At 39.5% G+C, this 27,500-nt stretch overlaps 3 protein-coding genes and 1 long non-coding RNA gene across 5 annotated transcripts in view; 3 read left to right on the forward strand and 1 right to left on the reverse strand.

Annotated features, from left to right (window-relative positions):
• The window catches only part of LOC138021839 (uncharacterized), a 380,926-nt gene that overhangs the window by 124,820 nt on the left and 228,606 nt on the right, over positions 1 to 27,500 (forward strand). The window lies entirely within an intron of this gene.
• LOC138021833 (uncharacterized) lies at positions 140 to 6,043 on the reverse strand. The gene is made up of 2 exons (XM_068868850.1): positions 3,276 to 6,043; positions 140 to 1,787 (listed from the first exon to the last, which is right to left on the reverse strand). The coding sequence occupies exons 1-2, from the start codon at positions 5,948 to 5,950 to the stop codon at positions 1,484 to 1,486; spliced, it is 2,979 nt and encodes a 992-aa protein (XP_068724951.1). The 5' UTR covers positions 5,951 to 6,043; the 3' UTR covers positions 140 to 1,483.
• Positions 10,615 to 16,002, forward strand: LOC138021838 (uncharacterized). 2 transcript variants are annotated; one of them, XR_011126460.1, is made up of 2 exons: positions 10,615 to 11,246; positions 14,401 to 14,618. XR_011126460.1 is itself a non-coding variant. In XM_068868858.1 (2 exons), the coding sequence occupies exons 1-2, from the start codon at positions 12,687 to 12,689 to the stop codon at positions 15,577 to 15,579; spliced, it is 1,194 nt and encodes a 397-aa protein (XP_068724959.1). In that variant the 5' UTR covers positions 11,912 to 12,686; the 3' UTR covers positions 15,580 to 16,002. The 2 variants fall into 2 exon arrangements, 1 of the variants encoding a protein (XP_068724959.1); XM_068868858.1 differs by lacking the exon at positions 10,615 to 11,246 and adding an exon at positions 11,912 to 12,701 and having other exon boundaries at positions 14,401 to 16,002.
• On the forward strand, positions 16,105 to 19,525 carry LOC138021846 (uncharacterized). Its single transcript, XR_011126463.1, has 2 exons — positions 16,105 to 16,374; positions 17,129 to 19,525. It is a non-coding gene; the product is annotated as an uncharacterized lncRNA (long non-coding RNA).

Consider the following 27,500-nt stretch of genomic DNA (forward strand, 5'->3'; position numbering starts at 1 on the left):
AGTGCTGATTACATGGGCCAATATCAAGAATACCATGTTGGTTAAAATATATGATTTCAAGCCCCTGAAGTTTCACCCTCTTTGTCAAGGCTTTTCCTGTTAACACCTGTAAAACAGACAAAAACACTATTGATTTTTTCCACCTTCTTTGAATACATGTAGTTTATCATCTAATTTCATTATCACATCAAAAACAATTTAAAATGCACCTGAACACAAATGGCATTTTTCATTTCTGAGATATGACCCTTAAAAAACCAAACATGAGTATTCATCCCTCCTTTGAAATGGAAAATTGCTTTATATTTTTATTTTTAAATATTTTTTGCCAATGGAAAGCAGTTTGCAATTTCAAGTGAGAAACAGACCCTTGAATCATACTACATGTAGCTTACACGTACATGGTCTTGTTTCCAACATTCATACTGATAATGACAATGACGATGTTTATGTCAGAAAGCTACACTCGCAGCAGTTGCTTTCAGGGAGGTGACCTGCATTAATATAAACAACCTATCTAAAGTTAGGGATAAAATGATTGGGAATTGATTTATCAGCTTGTAGCAATTGAGAATTCATTTATGTTCTGTTGTAAACATTTTGAAATAAAATTGCATGATGGCCTAACATTGAAAAAGTTTTAGGCCTTAATTGCAAAGACACTTTAATTAAAAGGGAACAGTCTTTTTTGAGTGGACCAGTGGATGTTGTTACAACTCGTTTACACCTACATGTAGAGCCCCTGATCAGTGAGTAAAAGGCATTAGCAAGAGTAAAATCTGTAATTTTCACTCCCAGGTAATTAAAACACTTTGTTGACACTTCAAATGGGAGGCCAAATGGAAGGTGACTAAGAATATTTAGGCTGCTTATTGAAAAGATGAAAATAAACATTCACATTTAAAAATTGAAAATATACTCCAACAGCAAAGCCCCGGCTACACATTCAAACATTGTTATAAAACAATGGATCAACAATGTTAGAACATGTAGCATGCATGTTTGACGACGTTTGTTCAAATTTTTTTGCCGGAAAAATGTCACATTTTGTCCAACATACTGTAAAACAAATGTTGAAGCGTGTAGCCACCTTTTGAACAATGTTCAGAGTTAAAGGCTTCCTCTCCAAAACACAAACAAAACATGTGCCATCATAAGGTTGCGTGACTAAAGTGACGTGTTTCCAACAATGTTACATGTGTATCCAACATTGCTTATAGGAGCAGTCTTATAACAATGTTGGAACATGTTCTTCTAACAATGCTAAAAAGTGTAGCTGGGGCTTAAAAGTGTAAAATGAGAAATTTCTAGAAGGAAATGCAGTATGTTTGTTACGTGACCGTATAAGGACAGGTGATAATCATATATTCAACTGGAGCTGTTCATCTGGCTTTTTGCTGTTCTCCCTTCCTCTTGCACACTTGGAGAGTTTTAAGGGAAGAAGATACTAGGTAATTATATTGATCAGTTACCAAACTCTTCCTTAAGGAATCCACTCTTCCAACTCATCTTCAAAACTATGTTTTTCACAATACAAAAAAGGAGTTCTGCCTCTTTGTCGTCCAGGCAAAACATTGTACACATGGCAACGTCGCATTCGGGAGTCCGCATCAGATGGATCTGCTGGTAGTGAAGTAAAGAAGTCATCCTGATAGCCTGGACAGGTTTGTGAAGGACAGGCTGGGCCACAATGAAATTTGATAAAGGGAAAATCCCTCCTGCAGATTCCATCTACCATGGAAAACACTTGACATAACACATCAGATGGTTTCATGTTGTTTCTGGGGCTGGGAAAAAAGGATGATACAAATGTTTACAATGAACAATGATTGATGGATGTGAACTATTTAACTTTTCATTAATAATAATAATAATAATAATAATTAATAATAATAATAATAATAATATCATGGGTGACAAATTACTCCTTAATTTAGGTGCAAAATTTCAACGTTAATTATTTATAATTTCAGATTTGAAATTACAAAATTGTCATGGTAACATCTCTTGTATCTCGATCAGAGCCAAGATGGCGTCTAGATTTAAGACAGTGACCATTGAAGAAGTTATGAGATTAAAAGAAGCGGCAGAAAATTTAAATACGTGAAAGAGCAAAATTAACTGAGTGAGAGTTTTTGAGAAGTGGTGTGACGAAAATAGCCTTGAGAAAAACCTGGAGATGATTCTTCCCGAGCAGTTGGATAAAGTACTCGAGCGATTTTACAATTACGCTTGTGAGCATAATTTGTCACCCACGACATTAAAAGGTAATCAAATGGTTTTCTCGTGAAATTAGGAAATAATTTCACTTGCGTTTTGTCAAAATTCTGATAATTTCCCTTGCCTAAAGGCTCAGGAAATCATCAGAATTTTGACAAAACGCGCGTGAACTTATTTCCTAATTTCACTCGTCGCCATTTGATTACACATACTAATAATAATAATAATAATAATAATAATAATAATAATAACATGTGCAGCCAAGATGACTTGAAAAAAACAGGAATCTTGAGATTCAACATAGTCTGACTCAATGAAATTGTTTCTAACTGTAGCTGGAAGCAGCACATGATTTTTCTGTTCAGACTCTTAACAATTATTCTAATTAAAGTGATTGCCAAGTCCAAGAAGCTAGTAAACATTTTTTCATGGCATGAAAATCAGCAGAGAATAAACAATACACAAAATGATATTAAATTGTTGGGTAGAAATACATAAACCCGACAACAATGTGAAAATGAGATATCCTTTGTTTACTTTAAGAATGCATTGAAAAAAATGCCACTGTTTTTACCCTTCGGCGTTGATTACAGCAAATGCACAGCTCCCATCTAGTCAATTTGAATCAACAAAGGTGTTCACCCATAGGATATTAGTCTTTTAATCCCTTTGAATTTTGAACTAAAAATTGCTTACTGTCATGCCTTTACTGGTATTTTTTAAGCTAACAATATTAATTTTGCACTGATGGAAGATTTTTACCAATTTTGAATCTCAAAAACCCCAAATTTAGTTTGTGTCCAATGTGTTTTTGCGGAGTGTGAATAAATACAAGAAAAAATACAAAAGAAAAAAGGATCCACATCGAGTACGACTTGAACTAGTGACTCCCAAACCTACTCACATGCATTTAACCACTCAGCCATGTTGTCTAAAATATGCAAGAAATGTGGACATTCACTCTTAAATGGTGATGGCATAGTGATTCACCAACTATTCGGAACTTGCCATTACTGTATCACAAGAGGGATAAAAGGTTACACCGTTTCATATACCTGCTATTGTATGCTATCGCAATCATTTTCTCTTCCTCCATCAATGTTAGCTTGTAACTCAGGTAAGGGTTCATCCAAAACTTGCCAGCATCTCTGTAAAGAACAGTTTGGCCATTTGGAAACTCAAGGTTACTGTTCTTTTGTGCACGAGATAGCAGACGATGAAACAAGGCCTCAGGCAGGAACTTGTTGAATAACATGTAGAACCTCTTATCTCTGTAATGGTCGTGCCATACTGGTTTATCCCCATGTGCAGACAATGGAAGCAGGGAGGGAACAAAGTGTGTCACCTGTACATCACAACAATGCCCCCTTTTCACTTCTACTGCCTTGTATTCTAATGGACAAATGAGATCATATTGCTTAAGGAATGCTGTGATAGCTTCTTCATCTTCCTTCACCTTGCAAATGATGCTCTGTAAAAGTGCTTTTGTCAAGATTCCTTTTCTCTGCAGAAGGCCCCAGTCATGTCTTAAGCCCCTGTATTGAGTGTTTTCAGTTGATGGGGTGACAAGTTGAATGACTATATCAACCAGTATTTCAGGGTTAAGAAGAATCCAGTTTGACAGATCAACATCTTCCTTCTTGTCAACATAAATAATCAGCCCTTTCTCATGAAAATACTCCAAAGCTTCCTTGGAACAAATACATCTATTCCAAAAAACAATGTGGTCGATTGCACATTGGAACTCACAAAGTGTGACACAAAACCTGGCATTTGGATTCTCTTTAAAGTTGATAATTGCATCTTGGATCTGAATCCACGACAGAGGGATTTCCCTTCCAATGGTTTCCTTGTTTTGTTCAGCAACAGATATGATTTCCCTCTGAAGTGCTTGAATTCCATTGTTCGTGTTTCCCAAGGAATTCTCTACAGGAAAGAAGAGAAGCATTTCAGCATCATTTGCAACCAGCTCGTCACAGTACTTGTTCCACAATAATTGTCTTAGATGATCATTCAATGTTTTCATGCAGTTATTATCCATGTTTCCTCTGTGTGTACCAACTAGCAAGATTGGTGTTCTGGGTGGTACATGGCTGCAAATAGATTCCATCCAGAACTGAAGTCTTTGAATGTGTCTTGATATGTCCCTAAAGCCATTCTTTGCAAATTCTGCCAAGTTAAATACAATGATATATAATGCATGATGCCTAAGAAAGAGATGTTGATACGAATAATATACCTCATCTCCAGCAAAATCAAGCACCTTCATTTTTAAAAAACTGAACTTTGAGTTCAGTGCACTCTTAAATTTCGTCATGTCCAGGACAGCTTTCTCTACAACAACTGCAGAAAACACATTGTCATTTTGCTTCGCATTGCCATTGGCACCAGCTACTGCCAGGGATTTCATGTACACACATTCAGTGCAAAGAGTATAAGAGAAAAACGTTACATACATTATGCAAAAATACAGGCTTGCTGGTAACAATATCAAGCCAAGAGAAAGGAAGACCGTACTGAACACAGTGAGTGCCAGCTTCAAATTCTTGTACCATATCCCTGAAAGTAATTTATAAAGTCGCAGTGTGAATACCTTTGCCAAATACAAATGCCAGATATATGCTGCAAACACAGCAAAAGCACAGGTGAATTCAAAGTTAACTTCAATAAATGACAATGGAATTAGACAAATCATATAGCCAGAAAAAACAGTGAAAAAAAATCCACAAAATGAAATCATGTCCAAGAGTGTGATCTTTGTGGAATTGAACTTGTATTGACCTGGATGATGCCATTTCTTTATGGAAACTTTAAACAGAATTTCTTTTAACAAAAAGAGCACGGAAAGCAAAAGAAGTACTCCAAACGTAGCTATGGATAATGCAATACAGACATAAATAATCTGACAATTTGCTGCTGATGCACTGAACTGTAGACTTTTGACTATTCCACCCAAGTAGCTTTTTGTCATAACGGAGAGAAATGCACTTATTGTTAGTAATTGAGGTTTTCGGATGGCAGTCACTCTAATCCATTGGATTAATATGTCCATGACCATAGACATGTACGCTGTTGGTCTCAATAGATAGAAGATGGCGCACCAGATAAGTGAAATGACCAGTAATGAAATTATTAATTCTCCAAATAAGTTAAAGAAAAACTTCCCATCGAATAGGATTTTCACCAAAATGAAATTCAAACAATGTAAAAGTAAGACTATCTCTGAAACAAGGTCCCCTAAAAATTCCAAACGATGAAGAAGAGGTGACACTAGAATAGCCTGGCTTCCAGCGTTGCTAAACAACATTAACTGGACAAAAACGACCTTGAAAAACGAGCTGAATTTCCCAAACGCAAGATCTTTCTTTCTATCTAGAGTTTTCCATTCCTTGTCCACAAGTGTCTCCTCTATTCCCTGCGTTTTCAATTGTCCGGGATTACATGGCTTCCCGGTCAGCGACCTGACCAAGCTGCTTTTTCCAACTCGAGAATCCCCCAGAACCAAACACTGGCCATGAAAAACAAACTGACTTCGAATTCGTTCCTCGCCTTGAGCTAAGGTTATTGGCTGGAAAACTGGGCTTTTCAACAATTCTTCACAAGCCTCTCTTCCTCTTGGTAACCGACGATCGAGCTCTAACCCATGAAACTGCAGGGCCAATTCATCGCTGGAGCTTTGATTATCGGTGACTGCGATATGCTGAATGTCAAAACTAATGTCCTGGTTCATACTATAAAAAAGCACGTCGTGGCAGCACGTCAAGTTCTTACCTCGCAGGGTTTTTTCCCTTGATGCAAATCCTTTAATTACGTGGATAGTCTACATTGACTGCAATTGGCCACAGGACGACAGAGCGCATAAACCGCTAGACATGCGCACTAGAATCACACTTGTGTTGCCGCCATTCCAATCCACCACGTCATTGTGGAGGCTGTCACGCCGCTGGCGTTTCTCTGAGGAAATTTGCCAAAAGATGATTTGAATCTGCCATCATTCAACGATGCTTCAGAGCCGTCAGGGAAGAGATCGGACCAAAACCAGTTCGCCTAAAGCAATAGAGTTTTTGACGAGCTTCGAAGCTTCATTTGACGTTCGTTGTTTAAGAGTTTTGCGTTTCTTAAGGTGGTCGGTTACTCTTTAAGCTCAGAACAGAGATATGTTGGAGGTAAATTGTTTTCTCGAAACATATCAAATATGACTTTTTTTTCGTTGATATGAAACTTTTTGAGAGGTATTTAAAGGTGGACTTCCGATTTTATACATTAAAAGAGACTTTTTCAAATCGAAGTTTGATGAGAAGCAGGTTTTTTTACCGCTGGTGTTCGTCTGCATAGTTGTAACTGGTTTTACACAGGAAAGCGAAGTCCAGTGTCTTATACTTTCACGCCACTCGATATAGTTTGTGAGGTTTTGGGGTCGTAAGTTGTCCTGAAATGCATACGACGTACATGTATGTTTTTAACTTCGAGTTAATATCTTGTCGACATTGTTCATGTAATACAATGTAAGTTTTCTCCCTTTATAAGCCAAGGCGACAGAGCGGCTGCCTGTTATATTTAAAACAGCGGCAAATATTGACAACAAACCCTGTTATTTTTTTCCCTTTAACAACGTTCATTGCTATGTTTTGTGTAACTAAAAATAAAATATGTCAACTGTCACATCTGACTGCTGGGGGATTGTGTGCTTTTTCAAGTTTATGGGACTCTTTGCAAAGGGCGAGTTAAGTTAATTCAACAAAGTAAGCTGCTTTTTCCATTTAGAGACTGAAAAGTTCAGCAAAGGTGCTCTCGTTCAATGTGCAAAGCGCTTTTTTTGGCTTTTGATGCCAGCAGTTCACCACACTAGAAAATTTTTATTCGAGGGCCACTTGCTACTGGCTCACAAAGACTACAGAATTTGCCACATGGATGAATACATTTCACCAATGAAGGTGAGTGATGGAATAACATTACAATAGTTGCAATAATAATCTGCCCTGAATTGAATTTTCCCTACCCCTCAATATAGATTCTACGCCCCCTTCTTTGTCAGTGCCAAAAATCTGCCAAGAGAACTGAAGCACTAAGTTACACAGAATTAGTCAGACAGGTAGAAAACCCTCAAGGATCAAAGGCAGGAGCTGGATATTAAGCAGAGAAAAATCGAGAACGAAAACAAAAACTTTCACAAAAAAACATGAAGGTAAGTATTTGGGTTTAGCTCATTATGACAATGACATGCCAATGCCTTTGCAGTACCAACCCCCCCCCCCCCCCACCCTTCACCAAGACACACACACCACTGACAGCAGTACACTGCTTAGCATTATATTGAGCGCCACATGCTGTTTGATTTAATCAGTAACACACTAAACATGTTTCATTTCATATTATTATTTACATGCACAGAACAAACTGCATTGAACGCGATGCACAACCCCATGAATTTCTCAAATTGCTTTTGGCCTATTACAAGACCTGTGAGTAAAACCACACCAAAAAGTTAGCTCACTATAATAAGGTAAAACAGATATCATTTTCATAATGGTTATGTAGCTGTGTCACTGAACACCCAAGGTCAATAATTTTCCTATTATTCCAACAGTAAACACTTAATGACTGGTCCCAAGGGAAACAGTTCATTTTGTTTCCCTAAAAATTTCCAATGTTCCCCTGAGGCGCAGACGAGGGAAACAAAATGAACTGTTTCCTGAGAGACCAGTCATTAAGTGATTTGTTATATAGCACAAATAGGAAAACGTGCAATGGGAACAGCAACGGTTGTCGTCGGTCAACATTTGCGGGCAGCAGTGCACTGTTACCCTCTGACGTCATAGATTTTGCACTGTTGCCCGCTCAGAGACTTTTGAACGGCAAAAGTGTTATTGTTAGATGTCATGTGACCTTGAAGTAAACAATGAGAGCATGCGCTGCTGGGGGAAAAAACAGTTATAACAAAAATAATTTTATTCAACATAACACACTTTTGCAGGAAAAACAAGATCAGCAACACAAATCAAATGTTGAATTGAGAGAAGAAAATGTCATGCTTCACAAAAAAGGACGAAGTTATAGCAACAACACAGTTTTCAAGAAAAATATTGGACTGACATAAAAATTAATACCATGCACATGTAACCCTGTGAAAAACCACCAAAAATGCCTAAATTTCCAATATAGGTTTTAGTCAGAACAAACTTTTCCTTATCACAGACTAAATTCTTATGGTCATTAATTTTCTTTCTAGTGCAAATAATATTGAACAAAACAAATAGTGTATTGTAATAATTAACTGATGTATGTTTAGTATTTTTCCCTTTCATTTTCCCGAATTTGTTCTCCACCTATATATATCTGTTTGGGTCAAGTTAGCAGAAAATTGGGGAATCCACTCAAAAGAGACACTTGTAATACCACTGGCAGTACTAAATCCTAACATTACTCAACAACAATGACAATATTATTTGTGTTCCTTTAATATATGTTTTACAACTAAAGGAGACACTGCATTTAGCTCTCTTGTGCACCATACAAGTTCACAAGTCACTAGTCAAACAAAAGGAGGAAAGAACTTATATGATCCAGACAAAATGGGAAATTTTGGTGGTGAACATTCTCCAGACCTGTTTGAAAATATCTTCCATGCCACAATGTATTTACAATAATGAAAAGGGTTTTCCGTAAACCAAGAAAGCTAATCTGCAGAGTAAAAGTAGTTGCTGTACTACTGTACAACTTCAGTTTCTTTATAAATCGGGTATGGCTACCATTTCTTACAAACAAAAACAATGATAAAACCATTACACAGAAAGTGATAATGACAGTGTAAGGACCAGTAAAAGATAATACCTTACATTATTAAATTTTGAGCCACCAATACTGTGTTTTTAGCTTTCTCATTGGTTCACTTAATCTCAGTTAACAGTTCTTATACAGTATGATATAATATGAGAACTGATTGCATCAAGTGTTACCACGCTGGAAACTGATTCGCTTTAAATTTGTCCAAGTGTTAAGAATCAAATGAAAATTTAATAAAACAATAATTAATGGATATAATTGAGTGGTTGATCTCATATCAACATGCACTCATGGAATTATAATAATATTATTGTTCATTATTGTCTTGTGCTATAGGAATTATATGCTTATTAGTATAATTACTGAAAGTTCTCTGCGCTGATTGGTTGTCATTGAGATGATTATTATTACGTGATAATCACCTAAGCGGTTTTTCAAAATAGCCACAAGCTGTTTTGTTGAGGTGACAGACCAATAAATTAATTGTTTTAAAGAAAATGTGTATTATTCAAATAATCAACTATGTAATAGGCGATTTGCATGATGGCATCATTTACTAAGAAATTGAGTTGCTTCTATGGTCAGGCAAATTTAAATTATTGTTTCTGATATTCCCTTAGACTCTATGAATGTTGGTGAATAAAAACCTCAACTTCATCTCGATTTTTATTAACCGATATTCACCTTGCCTTCGGCGAATAATAATTGTTAATAATTATTATTTGGTGTTCATACTAATTTTTAGTGTTAAAGAATTTTCAGTCAGGGGTACGCATCTAACTAAAGCTGTAAGGATCATTATTATTATTATTATTATTATTATTATTATTATTATTATTATTATTATATAATGTACCTGAAGTGTTTGCATGCTTCCAAAGCTTTACTGCACATGTGTTTTTGTAGCCGTTTTGCAAACTTACATTTATAAATGTGAAAAAGTTGACCAATATGGTTACTCTGTTACAGTAATGTACTTTTCTGGGCTGTTCCACAACTGATCAGGACAATATTGCCAAACACTGAGTGGAAGACGCTTTGATGCAGGTTTCCTGGGATGGTTTCTGCAAAAATATTTGCGAGGAATAGCAACAAAAACCTCGCACAGATCGATGGCATTTAACAGTCAAGATTACGTGACGTGACAATTGTAAATCCCAGGCGTTAAGAAAATTCAACTTTGTGGCTGAAGTTCACTCACAGTTCATCAGCAGAAAGAAACCCAGTGGACAATTTTATACGATGAAAGTTGTATGACCGCGTTAGAGTCCTCAATAACAAAGGCCAGCCAAACTTATTCTCAAAATATGGAAACTCAAAGCAAAAACCTTTCGTCCAACAAGACCAAGTTGCTCCTGTAGTTCCCGAGAACAAAGAAGAACTTCGCTGGTTTCTGTAAGATTTTTAAATAATCTGGGGGCAGACCAACACCCCATGTCAAGAAAATTCACAGTGGCCAAAACCAGCAAAACTTATACAAGAGAACGCATTGCTACTTGACATGCAGACTTGCGAAGTAATATACGAAGTCTTATAAACAGCTCGTTTCCATCGTGGGTCCTCGACAGTTGATTTGCAATCGCTGAGTGTTCTCTCCGACCTTGAAAAAAAATTCCTCTGGCACCCAGGGTATGAGTCGTCTAACTTTCCCCAAAATTTGACAAATGCTAGAGTGTTCTTCTCCACTTCGATCGATCACTTTCTCGATCATTCTCGGTCCCAGAGCTGCTATCCTCTTGGCCAGCGCCTCGGATCGAGAGCTCTTAGCTCTGGCAGGTTCCAATTTAACCACAGGGTCCAGAGGAGATATGTTTGTCGTTAGAACATCAAAACCCGTCGAAAACATCTGAAATAATGGGTTATTTTGATCGCGTTGACGATCGCGTTACAGTTTCGTTACACATTCTGTATACCGCAATCGAAGAGACTGGGGGCTCGCAAGATCGGCTTACAGTATAAAATCCGTAGACAGAGCTGAAAAACGACTGCGCATGCGCCAGATAGGGAGCACAAATCGTGCATGAGACGCGAAGTGACCATTTCGATCGTTTGATCTCGTGTTCTGCCTGTGTCACTTTATAACTCTTGACGGTGTGAATTTTGGAAGTGAGATCGTGGTGATTTAATTTAAGGAGACACATCAGATCTGTGTAATATATTTGTGTGGAATTTTTGGGCCTTGAGATCCAAACCCAGTTAAATTTGTTTGGGAATATGCGCTGCAGAAACTAACCGAGGCTACGGTGAGTGTTCCATATTTGTTTTTGAAGCATGAAGTGTTCACAACGTTTGGTTCAGTTTGCACACTAGGGTATTGCCCATGCAATCTCTATAGTTTTCATCAACAAGATAATTTGGGCAGGGTTTTCTGAAATCACCTTCACAATCAATCATACATGTATTTACAATGCGTTAATTCTATCACATGACCAGAAGGCAGAGATCCCATGAGATAGCACGGCGCTTGCGCAAGTCATTGCACGATTTGCGCTTAACGCGGTACGTCATACAAATTCTTGGAGCTTGGTTTTTCTACACTAAAAACCTTTTCCGACACAACTTGCTGGAGAGGTTAACGTAGTTAGCCTTAGTTGGAACCCAGCTTAGGCTCTAACGTAGTTGGGTGCCAATAATTCAGTGATTATGTCCGATCACGAAGACCACACAACTGACGAGCGCGCCCCTGAAACGTCAACGAACAGAGTCTCCTAGAATATGCCTTCAGCAAACGCTTTCGCGGATATGTTCAAAGCTGCCATGGCTCCAGTTCTGAGCCAGCTGACGAACTTGAACGAGAATGTAAGCTCAGTGCTCCTGAATGGGCACGACGACTCCGATGAGGACGGTGAAATCGCCTCTAATGACGGGCCCGCCAAATATTCGCCAATGGATGCGGATTTATCCGCGCTCCTCGCCTCTGCGGGCAAAGGTGCGAATGACGAGGCTATGCCGTGCGAAGACCTCTTGAAGGAACTCGCGCAGGACTTAACAGTAAGCGAGAAGACTTCTCCGCCCCTTCACGAAGGTCTGGCGGCTATTTTTAATAATCTTTTGTCCGAAAAGATGGGGGACGAGAAGCTCAAGGTCAAACTGGACAAATATTCTCGTCCAGAAAATGTCAAGGGTCTGCGAACCCCGAGAGTGAACCCCTCAATCTGGAGCCAACTTTCGACTACCATGAAAGCTCAAGATGTACGATCGCAGAAGGGACAAAACACTCTTATCGGCGCCATTACAGCCATGACAAAAGCCGCCGATTTGGCGCTGGGAAAATACAGCCAAGACAAAGAACTGATCACCTTGTTGACAGATGCTGTTGCAATGGCACTTCAATACAACCACGAGGTGAATCACTCCCGACGCCTGGCCATGAAGAAAGAGATGCATAAAGACTATGCCGCTTTATGCAACCTGTCCACTGTTGATGGCACCTCAGAGTACCTGTTCGGAGATTTGTCAAAACTCGCGAAGGATATCACAGAGGCCAATAAGTTGACGAAAAGGGTTCGCCCTCAACATTCCGGGAATTCCCGTGGCGATAAGTACGCTGGGCGCTCAACATATGGCTCGAGCCAGCGAAGGTTCCAGCCTTACCCTAGAGGAAAATCCTCTGATTTTTTAGGCAAAAGTCGCTTCTCAAAGCCGCCGAGAAAGAAAAAGGACGGCGAAACCAGCCAGCGCCAATGAAGGTGTCTGAGGTATGTAATGCAAACATGACATCTTTGTCTATTGACATTGTACATAGCTTGGTAAAATCACAAACTAGTTTCCAAGCCGGAGAACTCAAGCATTTTTTGCCGCAGTGGGAAGCGATCACTACTGACCCTACTATTCTTCAGATTGTTACTGGAGTTAAACTTGAATTTAAAAACAGTGTTGCACCCATGCAACATTGCGTCAGACCTAGTATCTTTAACAGTCATCAACATTCAATTGTCAACGCGGAAATTGATAAACTTCTCGCTAAAGGGGTCATTATTCCGGCGGCACAGGAAACAGGGGAATTTATTTCCACAGTATTTTTACGACCGAAAAAAGATGGCACGCACCGTACCATTCTTAATCTCAAAGCGTGTAACGAATTTATAGCTTACCATCATTTTAAAATGGATACTCTAGAGGCTGCTGTAAACATGATGAGACCAGGTTGTTTCATGGCTTCGGTGGACTTAAAGGACGCGTATTATACCGTTCCTATCCACCCATCTCACCAGAAATACTTAAAGTTCTGGTTTGACGGTGTTTTCTACAAATATACCTGTTTGCCTAATGGCCTAGCTAGTGCCCCGCGCATATTTACTAAACTATTGAAACCTGTGTATGCCACCCTACGCAGCATGGGACATCTCAATTCAGGGTATATTGACGATTCTTACACCTTTGCGGAATGTCATAAAAATGTCATCGACACTGTCATGCTGTTTACCAAATTAAGGTTTCATATCCATCCAGACAAATCGGTCTTCGTACCCTCTCAGAAATTAACTTTCCTAGGGTTTGTACTGGATTCTATTGCTATGACAGTTACGCCTACAGGGGAAAAAGTTCAACGGATTCTGTCTGTCTGCGCTACGCTCTTAAAAACACAAATGCCCACAATTAGACAGGTCGCAGAGGTTATCGGTATTCTGGTGTCCAATTTTCCCGGTGCTCAGTATGGACCACTTCACTACCGCCACCTAGAGCGGGATAAATATCTCGCACTCATAGCAACCAAGGGCGATTACGGGGGGAAAATGCAATTATCCCCTCCCGCTCTAACAGAAATTCAGTGGTGGCGTGATAATGCCGTAACTCTCAAACGAGATATCCTACACGACCACCCCAGCACTTCAATTCAGTCCGACGCATCAACATTGGGGTGGGGAGCTGTTTTTGGCAGTCAGAAGACGGGGGGAGATGGACCCATTCGGAAGCTGAATACCATATAAACATATTGGAATTACTTGCAGCCTTTTTTGCGTTAAAGTGTTTTTGTAGCCATATGAACAACTGCCACATCCAAATTCAGATCGACAATACCACAGCCCTCGCTTATATCAACAATATGGGGGGCTCAAAATCCAAGGAACTTAACCAGCTAGCTGTTCAAATTTGGGAATGGTGCATATCACGAGATATTTGGCTCTCAGCTGTGCACATACCTGGTCGGCTGAACACTGGGGCTGATGAAAAATCACGCGTGTTCTCAGATAATCACGAGTGGATGTTAAACAAACACTCGTTTTACAGGATCCTGTTGCGCCACCCCGGCCTCGATTTCGACTTGTTTGCAAGCCGCTTAAACTATCAGATCAGTAGTTATTGCTCATGGCAAGCAGACCCTAACAGTGCACACGTAGACGCATTTACTATGAATTGGAATGGGCACAAATTTTATGCTTTTCCACCCTTTAGCCTTCTTCCAAGATGCCTTCAGAAGATCAGTCAAGACCGAGCACAGGGTGTACTAATCGCCCCACTTTGGCCAACTCAAACGTGGTTTCCGGTCCTCCTACGACATTTGTGCGACCAGCCCTGGATCCTGCTTCCACGACCAGATCTTCTACACCAACCCTCCCGCAGTGGCCCACATCCACTACACAGGAATCTTCATCTGATGGTATGTCCTGTGTCAGGGAATCCTTCCGCCATTACCATTTTCCAGAGGAGGTTACCGACATTCTCATGGCATCCTGGAGGAAAGGCACTAAAAAACAGTATGCCACATACGTTAAAAAATGGATGGCATTTTGTCGTGAACGGAAAATTAATTGTTATTCACCATCACTGAGCGACGCCCTTCAATTTCTCTTGGGGCTATTTAATCAAGGGCTTAGCTACTCAACCCTTAACACTGCTCGCTCTGCCTTATCTACCATTGTTACGATAGACGGGGAGGGGAGCTTTGGTAGCAACCATATTGTTACACGGTTTATGAAAGGGGTCTTTGAATCGCGTAGACCCAAACCTAAATATGACAAAATTTGGGATGTTTCAGTGGTTTTAAAACATTTATCTTCTTTATACCCCAATGAAAAACTGTCTTTAAAGGATTTAACGCACAAGGTCCTTATGCTAATTCTCTTAGTTTCGAGTCAACGAGGGCAATCGATACACTACCTAGATCTACAGCATCTTACCATGGAGGAGGATAATTATTCCTTTGACGTCGCTGAGCATGTCAAGACCAGTACCCCCAGAAGCCCACACACGAGGATTGACATTGCTACCTATGAGCCAGACAGTACAATTTGCCCTTTGACTTGTCTGAAAGCATACATCAACAAGACCAAGGCTTTGCGCAATAACGAAACAAAACTGTTTATTAGTTATGTTAGGCCCCATAAACCTGTATCTAGGGACACGGTCTCTAGGTGGACTAAGGACACTCTTAGATTTTGTGGTATTGATACAAAGGTATTCACGGCACATAGCACTAGGTCAGCATCCGTTTCCAAAGCTAATGAAAAGGACGTCCCTGTCCATGAGATCATGGCAAAGGCAGGCTGGAAGTCTGCCGAGACCTTCCGTAAATATTACAACAAACCGGTTATTCAAGGAAACAGCCTTGCTTCCGCTATCCTTGACCAGTGAAAGCTTTGATATGTTTTTTGGAATAGTGCATGTGCTACGTTGCTCATATTGTTACTGTTAGACAATATATTACAAACATGGTTATCCTTGTTTATGCTCACCCTCTTACTTTTGTGTGGATTTCATGCCTCTTGTTCGAGTGCATGTCGTATGGGTGCATCTACGCTTTAAAGTCTCATGGGATCTCTGCCTTCTGGTCATGTGATAGAATTGGAAAATTAAACGAGACTTACCTGTAAGTTGAAGTTTGATTGAGATTCTATCACATGACATCAGAAGGCGAGAGATCACATGCCCTCCACTATCACACCCACCCTCTCTTTGGCACTTTTGGTTGCCGGTCTCTTCCGGCACTTGGCTTTTTCAGCCTGCCTACTATTTTAGATGCACCCAGTACGTGGCTTTTAATTATGACTTGCGCAAGCGCCGTGCTATCTCATGTGATCTCTCGCCTTCTGATGTCATGTGATAGAATCTCAATCAAACTTCAACTTACAGGTAAGTCTCGTTTAATTTTCCAATTAAACGGTAGACTCGCAGCTCTAACAAGGTGGTTCCTGATTGGTTATATTGTATCTTCGGTGGTATCGGTGGTAACCAATCCGAGATCAATAGAATGCTAGAAATGTCACACTGCGTTCCTGCTTCGTCACGCGGAACAACCACACATCGTAACATTGTTATAAATTGCACGTCAAGGATTCGTGAATTTCAGTTTTTTTAAGTGAAGGTTTGGTGCGAAAGTTGCAAGACTTTGGTTTAGCGGAAGACTACGGAAGCGAAGTTGATGTGAAGGTGAGGTGAGAGCATAATTGTGTTGGACTATCTTTCGCGTTGTTCAAATTAGTATAAAACGTTGGACCAACTCAAAATTGAGGGCCACTTGTGAAGCACTAATACGCGAGTGACTTGGCGGCTCGACTCGCCAATCGGTCCCACTGTTTGAAGAATAAGTAAGATATACATGTATGTTTTATTGGCTCGGCCGCTCGAAGCACTTAGACTTGGGTGACTTGGCGGCTCGACTCGCCAATCGGTCCCACTGTTTGAAGAATAAGTAAGATATATGTTTTATTGGCTCGGCCGCTCGAGGGCTGTCAGTTTCAGTTGACTACAGAGCCACCGAGAATGTTGTGTAATACTTCTTTAGAAGTGGCCTTGTATTCGGTAGTTTATCCCAAAACTTTATTTTTGACCATATAGAATGTAAGCTTATAATTAACAGAATGTAAAAACGTGCTCTCACAACCGTAGATGGAAGAAAACAGTTGAATCCAGTTATAAACATCTGTCATTTAATAATATTTGTAGTACATCTGCCGATTCTAATGCAAACGAGCTATAAGATAGGATAAGAGCTTCAACGTGTTGAAGTCCCTAGCACACAATGTATACTAATTGGGGACACCTAACCTCAATTACTTATCTAATAATTATTATAATATATAGATAGGACCCTTCACGCGCTCTGATTGGTCAAAAACCCATGTTTTATCAGCGTATAAAATATAGTATAAAATATAGGAAAAGAGTGTTTTATTGTTTTCAGCCACATTGCTTCAAGCAAGAGAGATTCGCTTCAGCCAAGCAACGATCTATGAATTTGATGAAAATGAACACGAGGGTAGAAGAGACGCTCACATAGTTACAAGTGAACATTCTGATGATGGTGGTGATGAACCAAGAGCACCTGCAACTCGTTACTATCAGAGGCTGCAACGAGTGGAAGTTAATTGCCAACGTTCGAGCTAGAACGAGGGTTTGTTTTGTTCAAGCAACGGGTGTCATTTTTGTGAAACCGATCAACTTCAGGGCAAATGCTATTTTGCGAATCTTGCATCATTTCGACGCATAGTAAAGTTAACATATTTTCGTGTCGAAAGTGGTATATGGTTCACAATAATATCGGTGTGTATTGTTCCTTTTGATCCAGATTGATTGACTGATGGCACCATCTACATGTACGTCATTCTTGCAATAATAGTGAAGTCAATAATTATTATACTATAATTAACAATAATTATTCACTGAGGTGAATAATTGTTGTAGTGATAACCACACCAGCTGAATAAAAAGTGAACCAAAAAACTCCATTGTTTTTGTAAATTATGTGGTCGGAAATTTTAAATCTTGCATGCCAGAATCCATTTGTTTTCACTTCAGCTACTCAGGGTTAAATTGTACTTGGCTAATCACCTCCGAGTTAGGCAATCAGCGCATGTGGAGAGCACTATTCAGTTTTGTGGTACATACCGTAGGGAACTAATTAACAAGCCAAATCAGAGGTGGCTAGTGGTGGATATTACCTTGCTGGTAAATATCAACCACTAGCCACCAACTCTACAGGTGAATAGTTGTTAAATTACTTTATACTAAAACAGTGAGATAATATAACACGAAAAGATGATTTTAACTAATGATTTATTATTATTTATTCCTGCAACAATAACAATCTTTTTGGGGGAAAATCCTGGACCAGTTACTCAGAGATGAATAGCAAAGCCTATTCTTTGTTTGAGTAACCAATCAGAGCATGCCTTCAATGCTATCCACTGTTTTAGTAGACACTAATACAGAATATTGGGCAAATGTTATTGGAGTACAAGAAAACAAACAGGAGCATGAGAATCATTGTGTGATGCATTAAACCAACCAGAAAAGTTATGAGTACAAAATTAAAGTATATACTCTTTTTTTATATAAGAACGTCTAATTTTAGAGGCTGAACGTTCTTATAAATCTTAAATTTACGTGGTGTAGTTTTTCAAGAAATCAATGCAGACATGACCAGGAAACCTATCAAAGTGCTTGCTTTGATGGTGTTGAAGTTTAATATTTTGTAACGATAATTTATAAATGAGAACTGCTCATTATTATAAACTGAGATGTGTATCATGCAATAAGAAAACTATCATTATGTTATACAAAATATGCCCTTAAGTATTTGGGTTAATTTAAATTTCTGTACCTTTATTTTATGCTTTCATTTAAAACACTTGGCTTATCACCTCCGAGTTAGGCAATCAGCGCATGTGGAGATCACTATTCAGTTTCATGGTATATACTAATTAACAAGCCAAAGTGGACGTGGCAGTTTTAGTATATACTAATACAGAATATTGGGCAAATTAATGATGTCACATCTTGCCACTAATGAATAGCTGCAAAATGCTGTACAAAGTTGTAAAGGTAAAAAAAGAAGCTTTCTTTCAGATTTGAAAATGTGTTAATAACAATATTACAAATAATTTTACAAATTTTGGAATTTCAGCAAACCATGCAAAAGTAATTATATTCTTTATGTAAGTTAATTTTATGTGGTTGCATCCATTCTGTAGTTTGTGGGTAAATTACCCAAATAAATCACTATTATAGGACTATGTAACTTCATAGTTGTTTATGCATATAATTATATACATATATTATTCTTGAATGTATCCTACAGTTACATGATAATAGAAAACTTTATTGATCATTATTTATCCATAAACCTGTTTGTGCATGTCATGCATCACTGCAACTGTCATGGTAGTTTCAGAACAATTCTACCACTGCGAGCCCTATTTTTGCTAGCTATTAGGACAGTTCAGCACTTATCATTGTTTTGTAGGAAAGTAAATGAGTTTATATTAATAACTTCAATTGAAATAAGGAGAGATTTTTATAGTTCTTTGATTATTTGGAGTTGATATGATTTGACTTTAGATGCCCCCTATTTAGATGATATTGTTATTCTTTGACTAGTAGTATCTTTTTTTGGTTTTTTACATATACATACATATATATTTCCTTTTAGGCACTTTACTTTTAATAAGGAATCCCTTTATTCTGTACAGACTGACCGAATTACTCAGATATCACTGTTCATCTCTGTATTTTATTCATTTTATCGTAATCATTTGTGTAATTGTATTGAATAAATAAATAAATAAATTGCACAGTCAAACAGCAGACCTCTCATTAACTTCTTTTATTTGTCCAGCAGCACTTGTATATTTCACATAATTATTGTAGTCAGTGTTTGTAGAGATTGGTTAAAAATTACCACCCACAAGTATATACTTAATACCTTTTCAGGCCTACCCACAACAGCTGTCTGTCTTAGAAAATATGTGCTCCGTTTTCTTCTCAGAGGGTGGAGCCTTCCACAGAAGAGTTACAGAACCCAAACTTGCCTGGCCGGGAGAGTTTCGGATTGTGCACTACAACCTTTTCGGGTCGGGGAGAACCACAGCTGTTTCTGGGGGGAGCTATGGGCAAAAAAACACCTTTTTCATGAGTGTACAGCCTTCCCAGTTGTGCATCTTCCTGGTGGGCTCAGGGGGAACAGCTCATTCCAGGGGGAAGGGGTGGACTTCCCTGGAGGTGCCAGAGGCAAACCAAGGATACCAGGGGATGGCCCGTCTAATTGTGTATCTTCCTGGGCGGGTCTTGCTATATAGTAAAGGGCCTTCACTGGAACAGGAGCCCATTACCCAGAGCCATCTTCGATATTAACCCTCTGAGTCAACCTTTTCCTGTATCTCTCCATTTTTACAAGCACCTCGCAAGGGGGCTTCAGTGGGTGTTTTCACATATGTTCACAATGACCAATCATAAAAGACCTATGGTCAACCATTTTTTACGTCATGTACGTACATGTGTCACATAAGTCAAAATAACGTAGTTCTAAAAACAGAAAGATCAGGAAAGGCTGGACTCAAGCGTACAATGCAGATGGAAGTTCCAGGTAATGAGCTCCTGACTGGAAGAGTTAGAGCCAAACCAATGGCCCACTCAATTGCGCATCGTCCTAGCCGGTTCGCGGAGGGTACAGTTCAAATCGTGGGGAAGCTACAATAGGTACTAAAAACGTGTTTTGCTATTCAGTGAAGAGACTTCCCTGGGCATGCTGGAGCCAAACCAAGGTTACCATGGGATGTGCAAGAGGATTGCGCATCGCCCTGGCCCACTCAGGAGGGGGGAACTCGTTCAGGGGGGGGGGAGGTGGGAGATATCTGCAAAAAAAACCACTTCTTCTATAGAGTGTAGAGCCTTCCCTGGAAGTACTGGAGCCAAGCCAATAGCAAGGCAGGATTTCCCAACCCATTCCGCATCTCCATGACCCATCCAAGTGGGCCGGTTATTTATTTATTTATTTATTTTTTTTTGGGGGGGGGTTCTCGCATGTTAAAAGGACGAGTTTGGAGGACCACATAGAATGCACTCAAGCCACATACTTTGGGGCGTAGCATCGAGGGGTTTATTCGCCTTGGGGCGAAAGGGTGGCGTTCGGTGGGGCGAAGTGCCCTCTACTTGCATGTCTCGGGGGGGGGGGGGGGGGGGTAAAACCTTGGAATGTTATGAGGTTAAAACAACGCACAGGGCACCCAATAGACCGCAGGGTGCCCAAACTCCGTCACGTGATAGAACTCGTCAATACCTTTCCAACAATATATAATATTATGGGCTAACTTCACTTTTGACCTTTAGGGTTCACTTGGGCGGGTAAATCCAGTGAAAGTTTTACATCCACACAGAGGCTCTCCTGAAGTTGAGAAGAAAAGTCCTCCGGTGAATTTTAATACTAAACTTTGAGCTACGAAGGCGAAACTTGGCACGCACCTGCGGGGGGCCCTGAAGAGTCGTCACACGTCACGGGGGGGGGGGGGGTAGGGTCAAATCCGGGGGGAGTCTTGCCCAAAACCCGGGTTTTTCATTGGTATAGGTGCCTTACTTGGCAAGGTGGGGCAAAACGGACTCCATAGCAGGATGCCCCCTTGGAGCGCGCATGTTCCTGGCGTGGTCCAGGGAGCAGCTCCCATCCGGGGGGAGAAAGGACCCGAAAACCACCTGTCTGCTAGAACGTGGGGCCTTCCCTGGGAGAGCTAAAGTGGCGCCGACCCCATGGTTAGGTTCCCCCCTCAATCAACAAAAGGAATGATGAAAACGTTAGCGCATCAAAACTTGATTTCGACCATTTCGAAACTTGTCGATCCCTCAAATTTGCCCATCATATAGATGTCAATAGCACGCGACTGACTAACCGCGATCAAATAACCATAAATCTACGATCTGAATTCAACATTAAAATAGTTTATTCACACCACACGTAAATAAAAAACAACAAATAAGTAGGACTTAAATAATGTACAATGCCCCTAGAAAATAATTAAAAAGCTAATCTAGGAGGAAAATAAAGACTTATGTATAACAAAGGAAAAAAGCCGATTCAGGGCGGCACAAATATAAGAATAAAAGACAGGCAACACACAAACTAAAACAACAACGCATAGCTCTAGACGAGATCACTTGAAATAATAAAATGGAGAGAAGAAAGATGAAGTATAAATAATAATAATAATAATAATAATAATAATAATAATAATAATGATGATGATGATGATGATGATGATGACTTTACTAACGTGTCAAATGAAGTCTAACAGGGAAGAATATCTACTGTTAATAGGGGACACCCAACTAAAATCTCTAACTAAATAGAAACAATACAAATACAAATAAGTTGCCATGCACCTAAAGAATACAAATAACTACAATTAAAATTAATAAAATCATTAATTACATAAGTAACACCCAAAAAATTAATATGACGTCATTAATGATAAATTTGCAAAACCAAAGCGGATTTTATGTAGACTCTAATACTATGTATTTAAGAAATCAAGTGAACTTTCCAACGGAGTCAGCTTCTCGTCATTAATATTTGATTTCCTCCAAAATCTCACGAGTAATTAACCCGCAACATAATTATCTTTAAAAAGGACCACAAAGACGAATAGAAACTACGCAAATAGGTAAATAACACTGTACCAAAAAGGGCCTGCAATGAACTAGAAGTCCAAAATACACTATAGCAAGTCCGACCTCCATCATTTCGAGAGATCAAAACTCAAAACCCTTTATTTTATTTCAATACTCTAATTATTTTACAGAAATGATAAAATAACTGAAAGAAAGGCAATTAGACCAAATTGTATTTTCGATTTTTCCCACAAAAAAAACTGCCCGGTAAATAACCTACTACAGTACGCGACTCCAACCATAGCGATCCAATAACTATAATTTTACGATCAAAAATACGCCAGAGAACCGCTGAAAACACCCTGATTTCAATTTTATGCTCCTTCCTCAGTCAAAGAACTTATTAAAATAATGCCAATTTGGCCAAATTATATTTTCGATTTCTATTACAAATTTGCCGGTCATAAAACTGCCCGGTGAATAACGTACTATAGTACGCCACTCCAGCCATAGCGATCCAATAATTGTGCTTTTACGATCCAAAATACGCCAGAAAACCGCTAAAAACGCTCTGATTTCAATTTTATGCTCATTCCTCAGTAAGGGAACTTAAAAGAATGCCAATTTTGCCAAATTATATTTTCGATTTCTCCAACAAATTTGCCCGTCATAAAACTGCCCGGTGAATAACGTACTCTAGTACGCGACTCCAGCCATAGCGATCCAATAAAAGTGTATTTACGATGCGAAATACGCCAGAAAACCGCTGAAAACGCTCTGATTTCAATTTTATGCTCATTCCTCAGTAAGGGAACTTAAAAGAATGCCGATTTGGCCAAATTATATTTCCGATTTCTCCCACAAATTTGCCGGTCATAAAACTGCCCGGTGAATAACATACTATAGTACGCCACTCCAGCCATAGCGATCCAATAAAAGTGCTTTTACGATCCGAAATACGCCAGAAAACCGCTAAAAACGCTCTGAGTTCAATTTTATTCCCATTCCTTAGTAATAGAACTGAAAAGAATGATAATTTGGCGAAATTGAATTATCGATTTTACGCACAAATTTGTTCGTCATAACTCGGCTCGGGGCCAAATACCCTGATATATTCGCAAAATTCTGACCTGAAACTGTGAGCTAAAAACGATGCAAGCTGGACTCAGTGGAACATTTTAGGAAATACATCCCTCCAATATGTTAAAATATGTTTATTTAAGCTAATTCTGCTAGCTAACTTAGTAAATGTATTTCAACTCAAATGTTGTGGAAATATTACTGTTCGTCGGGGATTAATTTCCCATTGGAATGTGTGCATATACTACATAGACTGTCTATATTTACCTATGTTATCCTGTAATACACTGTATTTGAATTAGAATACAAATGTCATTCATTCTTTACTCCCGATTTTCTCTTCGCTCGATAGGCCGCCATTATTGTCACATTTCCTGTACTATAGTACGTACTATAGCGGGTGATGCTCGCGTAATTTGGTGCACTTTCAGCGGGTATCACCCATAGGGGTTGTGTGAATCGGGTGGAGAATGACTAGTGTGCCATTCACACTGTACTATAGTACGTACTATAGCGGGTGATGCTCGCGTAATTTGGTGCACTTTCAGCGGGTATCACCCATAGGGGTTGTGTGAATCGGGTGGAGAATGACTAGTGTGCCATTCACTAGCTGTCGGAACACACGAAAAAGTGCCATGCATAAGGCATGAACTTCAGAAAACACAGTGGGAAGCAATAGACCATTTCCGAGTTCATGTCTGCCTCCTCTTCAAAGCGAGTCTAAGTGCGAAGTTTTTGTGATGGTAATTAGTTCTACTTTACATATGAATGAAAACTAATTTTCATAACAAAAACTTCGCACTTAGACTCGCGTTGAAGAGGAGGCAGACATGAACTCGGAAATGGCCTATTGCACCGATAATTGTGTATGGTGTAAAAAGGTTCAATTATTTCCCAATTTTTTTGCCATGAGCTGTTATAGCATCAGTGCTGTTCGGAGAGGGTAGTATTCCAAGCAGTTTCTTACTGGAATCATTTTTACTCTATGTATCACAAGAGGAAAGGGAAACTGTTCCTATTGCACTGGGTGATAAATTTGATCCTAATGATGGGGACCTCTTGGATTTCCTGCTTAATTTTAAGTGTTTTAGTAAAGTAACTGCAGGGAACATTTCGCGAGTTGTTCATGAGTTAGCTCACCAGGAACTCCTGCAGAAGCCCAGGTACATTATTGATTGTTTTGTACCAATACTTTCAGTGTTAAGAGCACTCCCTGCCTTTCAAAACCTTCAAAGCTTGCAAGAGTTGTATCTTGAAAAGAAGCCAACCCCCAAGAAAATTATCAAGCTTCTTGATGCAAATCCACAGAATGAACCAGAGAGAATGGCTCTGGATCATCTTAAGAGATATATTAGGTCCCTGGATGGACAAGCTGTGTCTCAGTTTTTTTCATTTTTGACAGGGAGTAACGTTATTACATGTACATGAGAATCAATATTGGTTACATTCAGTATGCTTCAAGGGGCTGGGCGTAGACCAATAATTAGAACTTGTGGTCCCATAATTGAGCTGCCTTCCACATACCAGTCATATTCAGAACTTGCGGAAGAAATTAGTTTTCTCATAAATGAAAAGGGGGCTTGATCTTTCAATATTGTTTGCTTTCTTTGGTTAAATTATAGTAGTTTTCACATTTAGCTATGTTGAATCAAAAGAACTGAGAGAACTTTTCTCAGGTATAGGTTTCCGTGTAGCATTCAGTTGTTTTTAGTTAATGTTTAAAACTAGTAGTTATAGCTGTCGCTAAAGTGCCAACGAGCCAAGCTTGCGTGATCTGGCGGCTGCAAACATCACGCGGCGTACTCGTGCGGCACTCTCATTGGTTATCGCTACGGTCAACATTTCATCGCTTTGGTCTACATTACAGCTTTTGGTCTACATTACAATTAAATTTGAAGCGCTTCTGAGATTTCGTCCGCCTAAAAATCTTCTCGCGGCTCTATAAGCTGCCGCCTCGCCAGGCCTTCTGTCTTCAGAAGGCCTGACTCGTTGGCAATAATATTGTTGCTGTTCAATGTTTTAAGGCTGTACAAGAGACTTGGGAGTGTTAATTTTTGTTGCGTTCAAACAAGTCCATGTTGAAAAAAGATCACATTGCAAAGTTAGGACTATTTAAATTTTATTACAGTTGTGACTACCAGCTTGTTTGGTTACATGTTAGAAAGCCTTTTGATAGGGGTGTAAAATTTTCCAGTTTAAAGACTACAAAATCTCAATATAATTTTTGTTAGCTGATCCCGTTTTTCCCCTGCCTACTTCAACGTTGATATACACAGCTACTAACAGTTGCCCAAATCTGACACAACATTGAATGGAGGGGATGGGGAAAGAAGGATAAGCTGCGATCTTGTAACGATGATTGTAGACCATTCATTAAGTGTTCCAACTAAATGTGTGCGGTATTGTAAGCAGCTATCCCTCTCCACCCCCCCCCCCCCCCAAAAAGAAAAGGATTGAAAAAACGTTTACCTTCCTTCGAGCTATGTCTAGACCTTGAGTCTGGTTTATTAATAAAATCGTCGTGCTTAAAAATAAGCGAATTGCGATATTCTTTTACAAAGATAAAACTAATTACATCGCGTTCAAAATGGACTGGGCCTTACAATAATAACAAGACAAAATACAATAATTAGATAAAAACCTAGAAACTAGAAATATATCAAGTTATACATTGAATTCCCATAAGTTCCTAAATTACATGCCATGAGCGTAAAGGCACATCGCCGGAAAAAAGCTTCGTTGAAAGCGTCCAGTTTTGCAACTTATAAGGGAGGTCTGTCTTTATTGCGAAGGGAGCGGCAGTGCACCTGCAACCGAGTCGGTGGCACAAGATGGCAAAGACGGGACTCGGGCTCATTTATCTTTGTAAATACTTTGCTACACAAACCCATTCTTCTTGTGTGAAGTGATACACACCTGGTAGTAGCTAAGGCCTCTTGGTAGTGCAGTGCAGGAAAGATGATGCGCAGGGCCCGTTTCTGCACTAACTCGATGCCACACAGGACAACAGTATTCAAAACCTAATGAGCGCAAAATAAACCTTAAGTAGGTCGGGAGGTGGCACTCCGCCGCGTTCGAGGACACGAAGAATATGCAGCCTCTTTGACGCCGTAGCCACAACCTCGTTAATGTGCAAATTCCATTTGAGATTACTTTGAATTGTAACGCCCAATACGCATCTCAAGACATCTTCTTAATGTTTCGTATCATCTTATCGGTTATCCATTCAGTCTCAACATAACAACATAGTAGGGAAAGAATTTTAGAATGAAGTCTATAATCAGGGTCGTAACGAGGTATGGATCCGATATCAAAGGCCTGAAAAGGGCCGGGATCAGGGATCACAGCCCCGGGATCTGGAATCACAACGCGTGCTATCGGGATCAGCAGTGTTTTTCATGGAATCAGGAATCAGACATCAAATTTTTGCAGTTCAGGGATCCAAATTTTCATCGTTTTTCGGATCAGGAATCCAAATTTTGGGTAAAAGTATGGGATCAGTTATGGAAATTAAAATATACCTCGTTACGACCCTGTATTATGCGCTTACCGGTACTGGAACTCGGACCCTCTAGAAATATAGTTCTGTGTCTTCACCACTACGCTGAAACGACGAACATTCTTAACCAGCACATTTCTTTTCATAATTTACTTTTGTTTGATATCCATGTATAAGAACCAAAAATAATCCTAACCTGGCCCTAAGTTGGGTTAAAAGGGAAAAGGTTGTTCACTTCATCGGATTGCGTAAAACGCGGATCACCAATTCAATCTAAGTAAAATGGATTAAACCGGAGAACAGATTATACCGGCAACATACACTCTGACCAAATACGGATAATTGAGGCGGCCATTTTGACTTTGTTTATATTTGGCATTAACAAAAGAGTAACGTCAGACAAACAGTATTGGTTCCAGCAAAAATATAAATACAAGAAAGGGCAAATAAATAGAAAAAAATGGAGTCAAAATAGGGGGTGGCTAACCACCCTATCCATCTCTCCCCCAGGATCCGCCCTTTATCGGTTTTTTTATTCATACTTCTCCATTCATTCTCAACATTACAACAGGAAAGGGGAACAAAGAACTATACTATA

The sequence above is a fragment of the Montipora capricornis genome, chromosome 10 (genome assembly GCF_036669925.1).
Source record: "Montipora capricornis isolate CH-2021 chromosome 10, ASM3666992v2, whole genome shotgun sequence".
Taxonomy (NCBI): domain Eukaryota; kingdom Metazoa; phylum Cnidaria; class Anthozoa; order Scleractinia; family Acroporidae; genus Montipora; species Montipora capricornis.

Excerpts from the sequence above, each read along its gene's own strand:
- LOC138021833 (XM_068868850.1), bottom strand. The coding sequence starts at position 5,950 with ATGAACCAGGACATTAGTTTTGACATTCAGCATATCGCAGTCACCGAT. Across the intron at positions 1,788-3,275 it reads GCGATAGCATACAATAGCAG|CCCCAGAAACAACATGAAAC; the intron begins GTATATGAAACG and ends CTTTTTTCCCAG.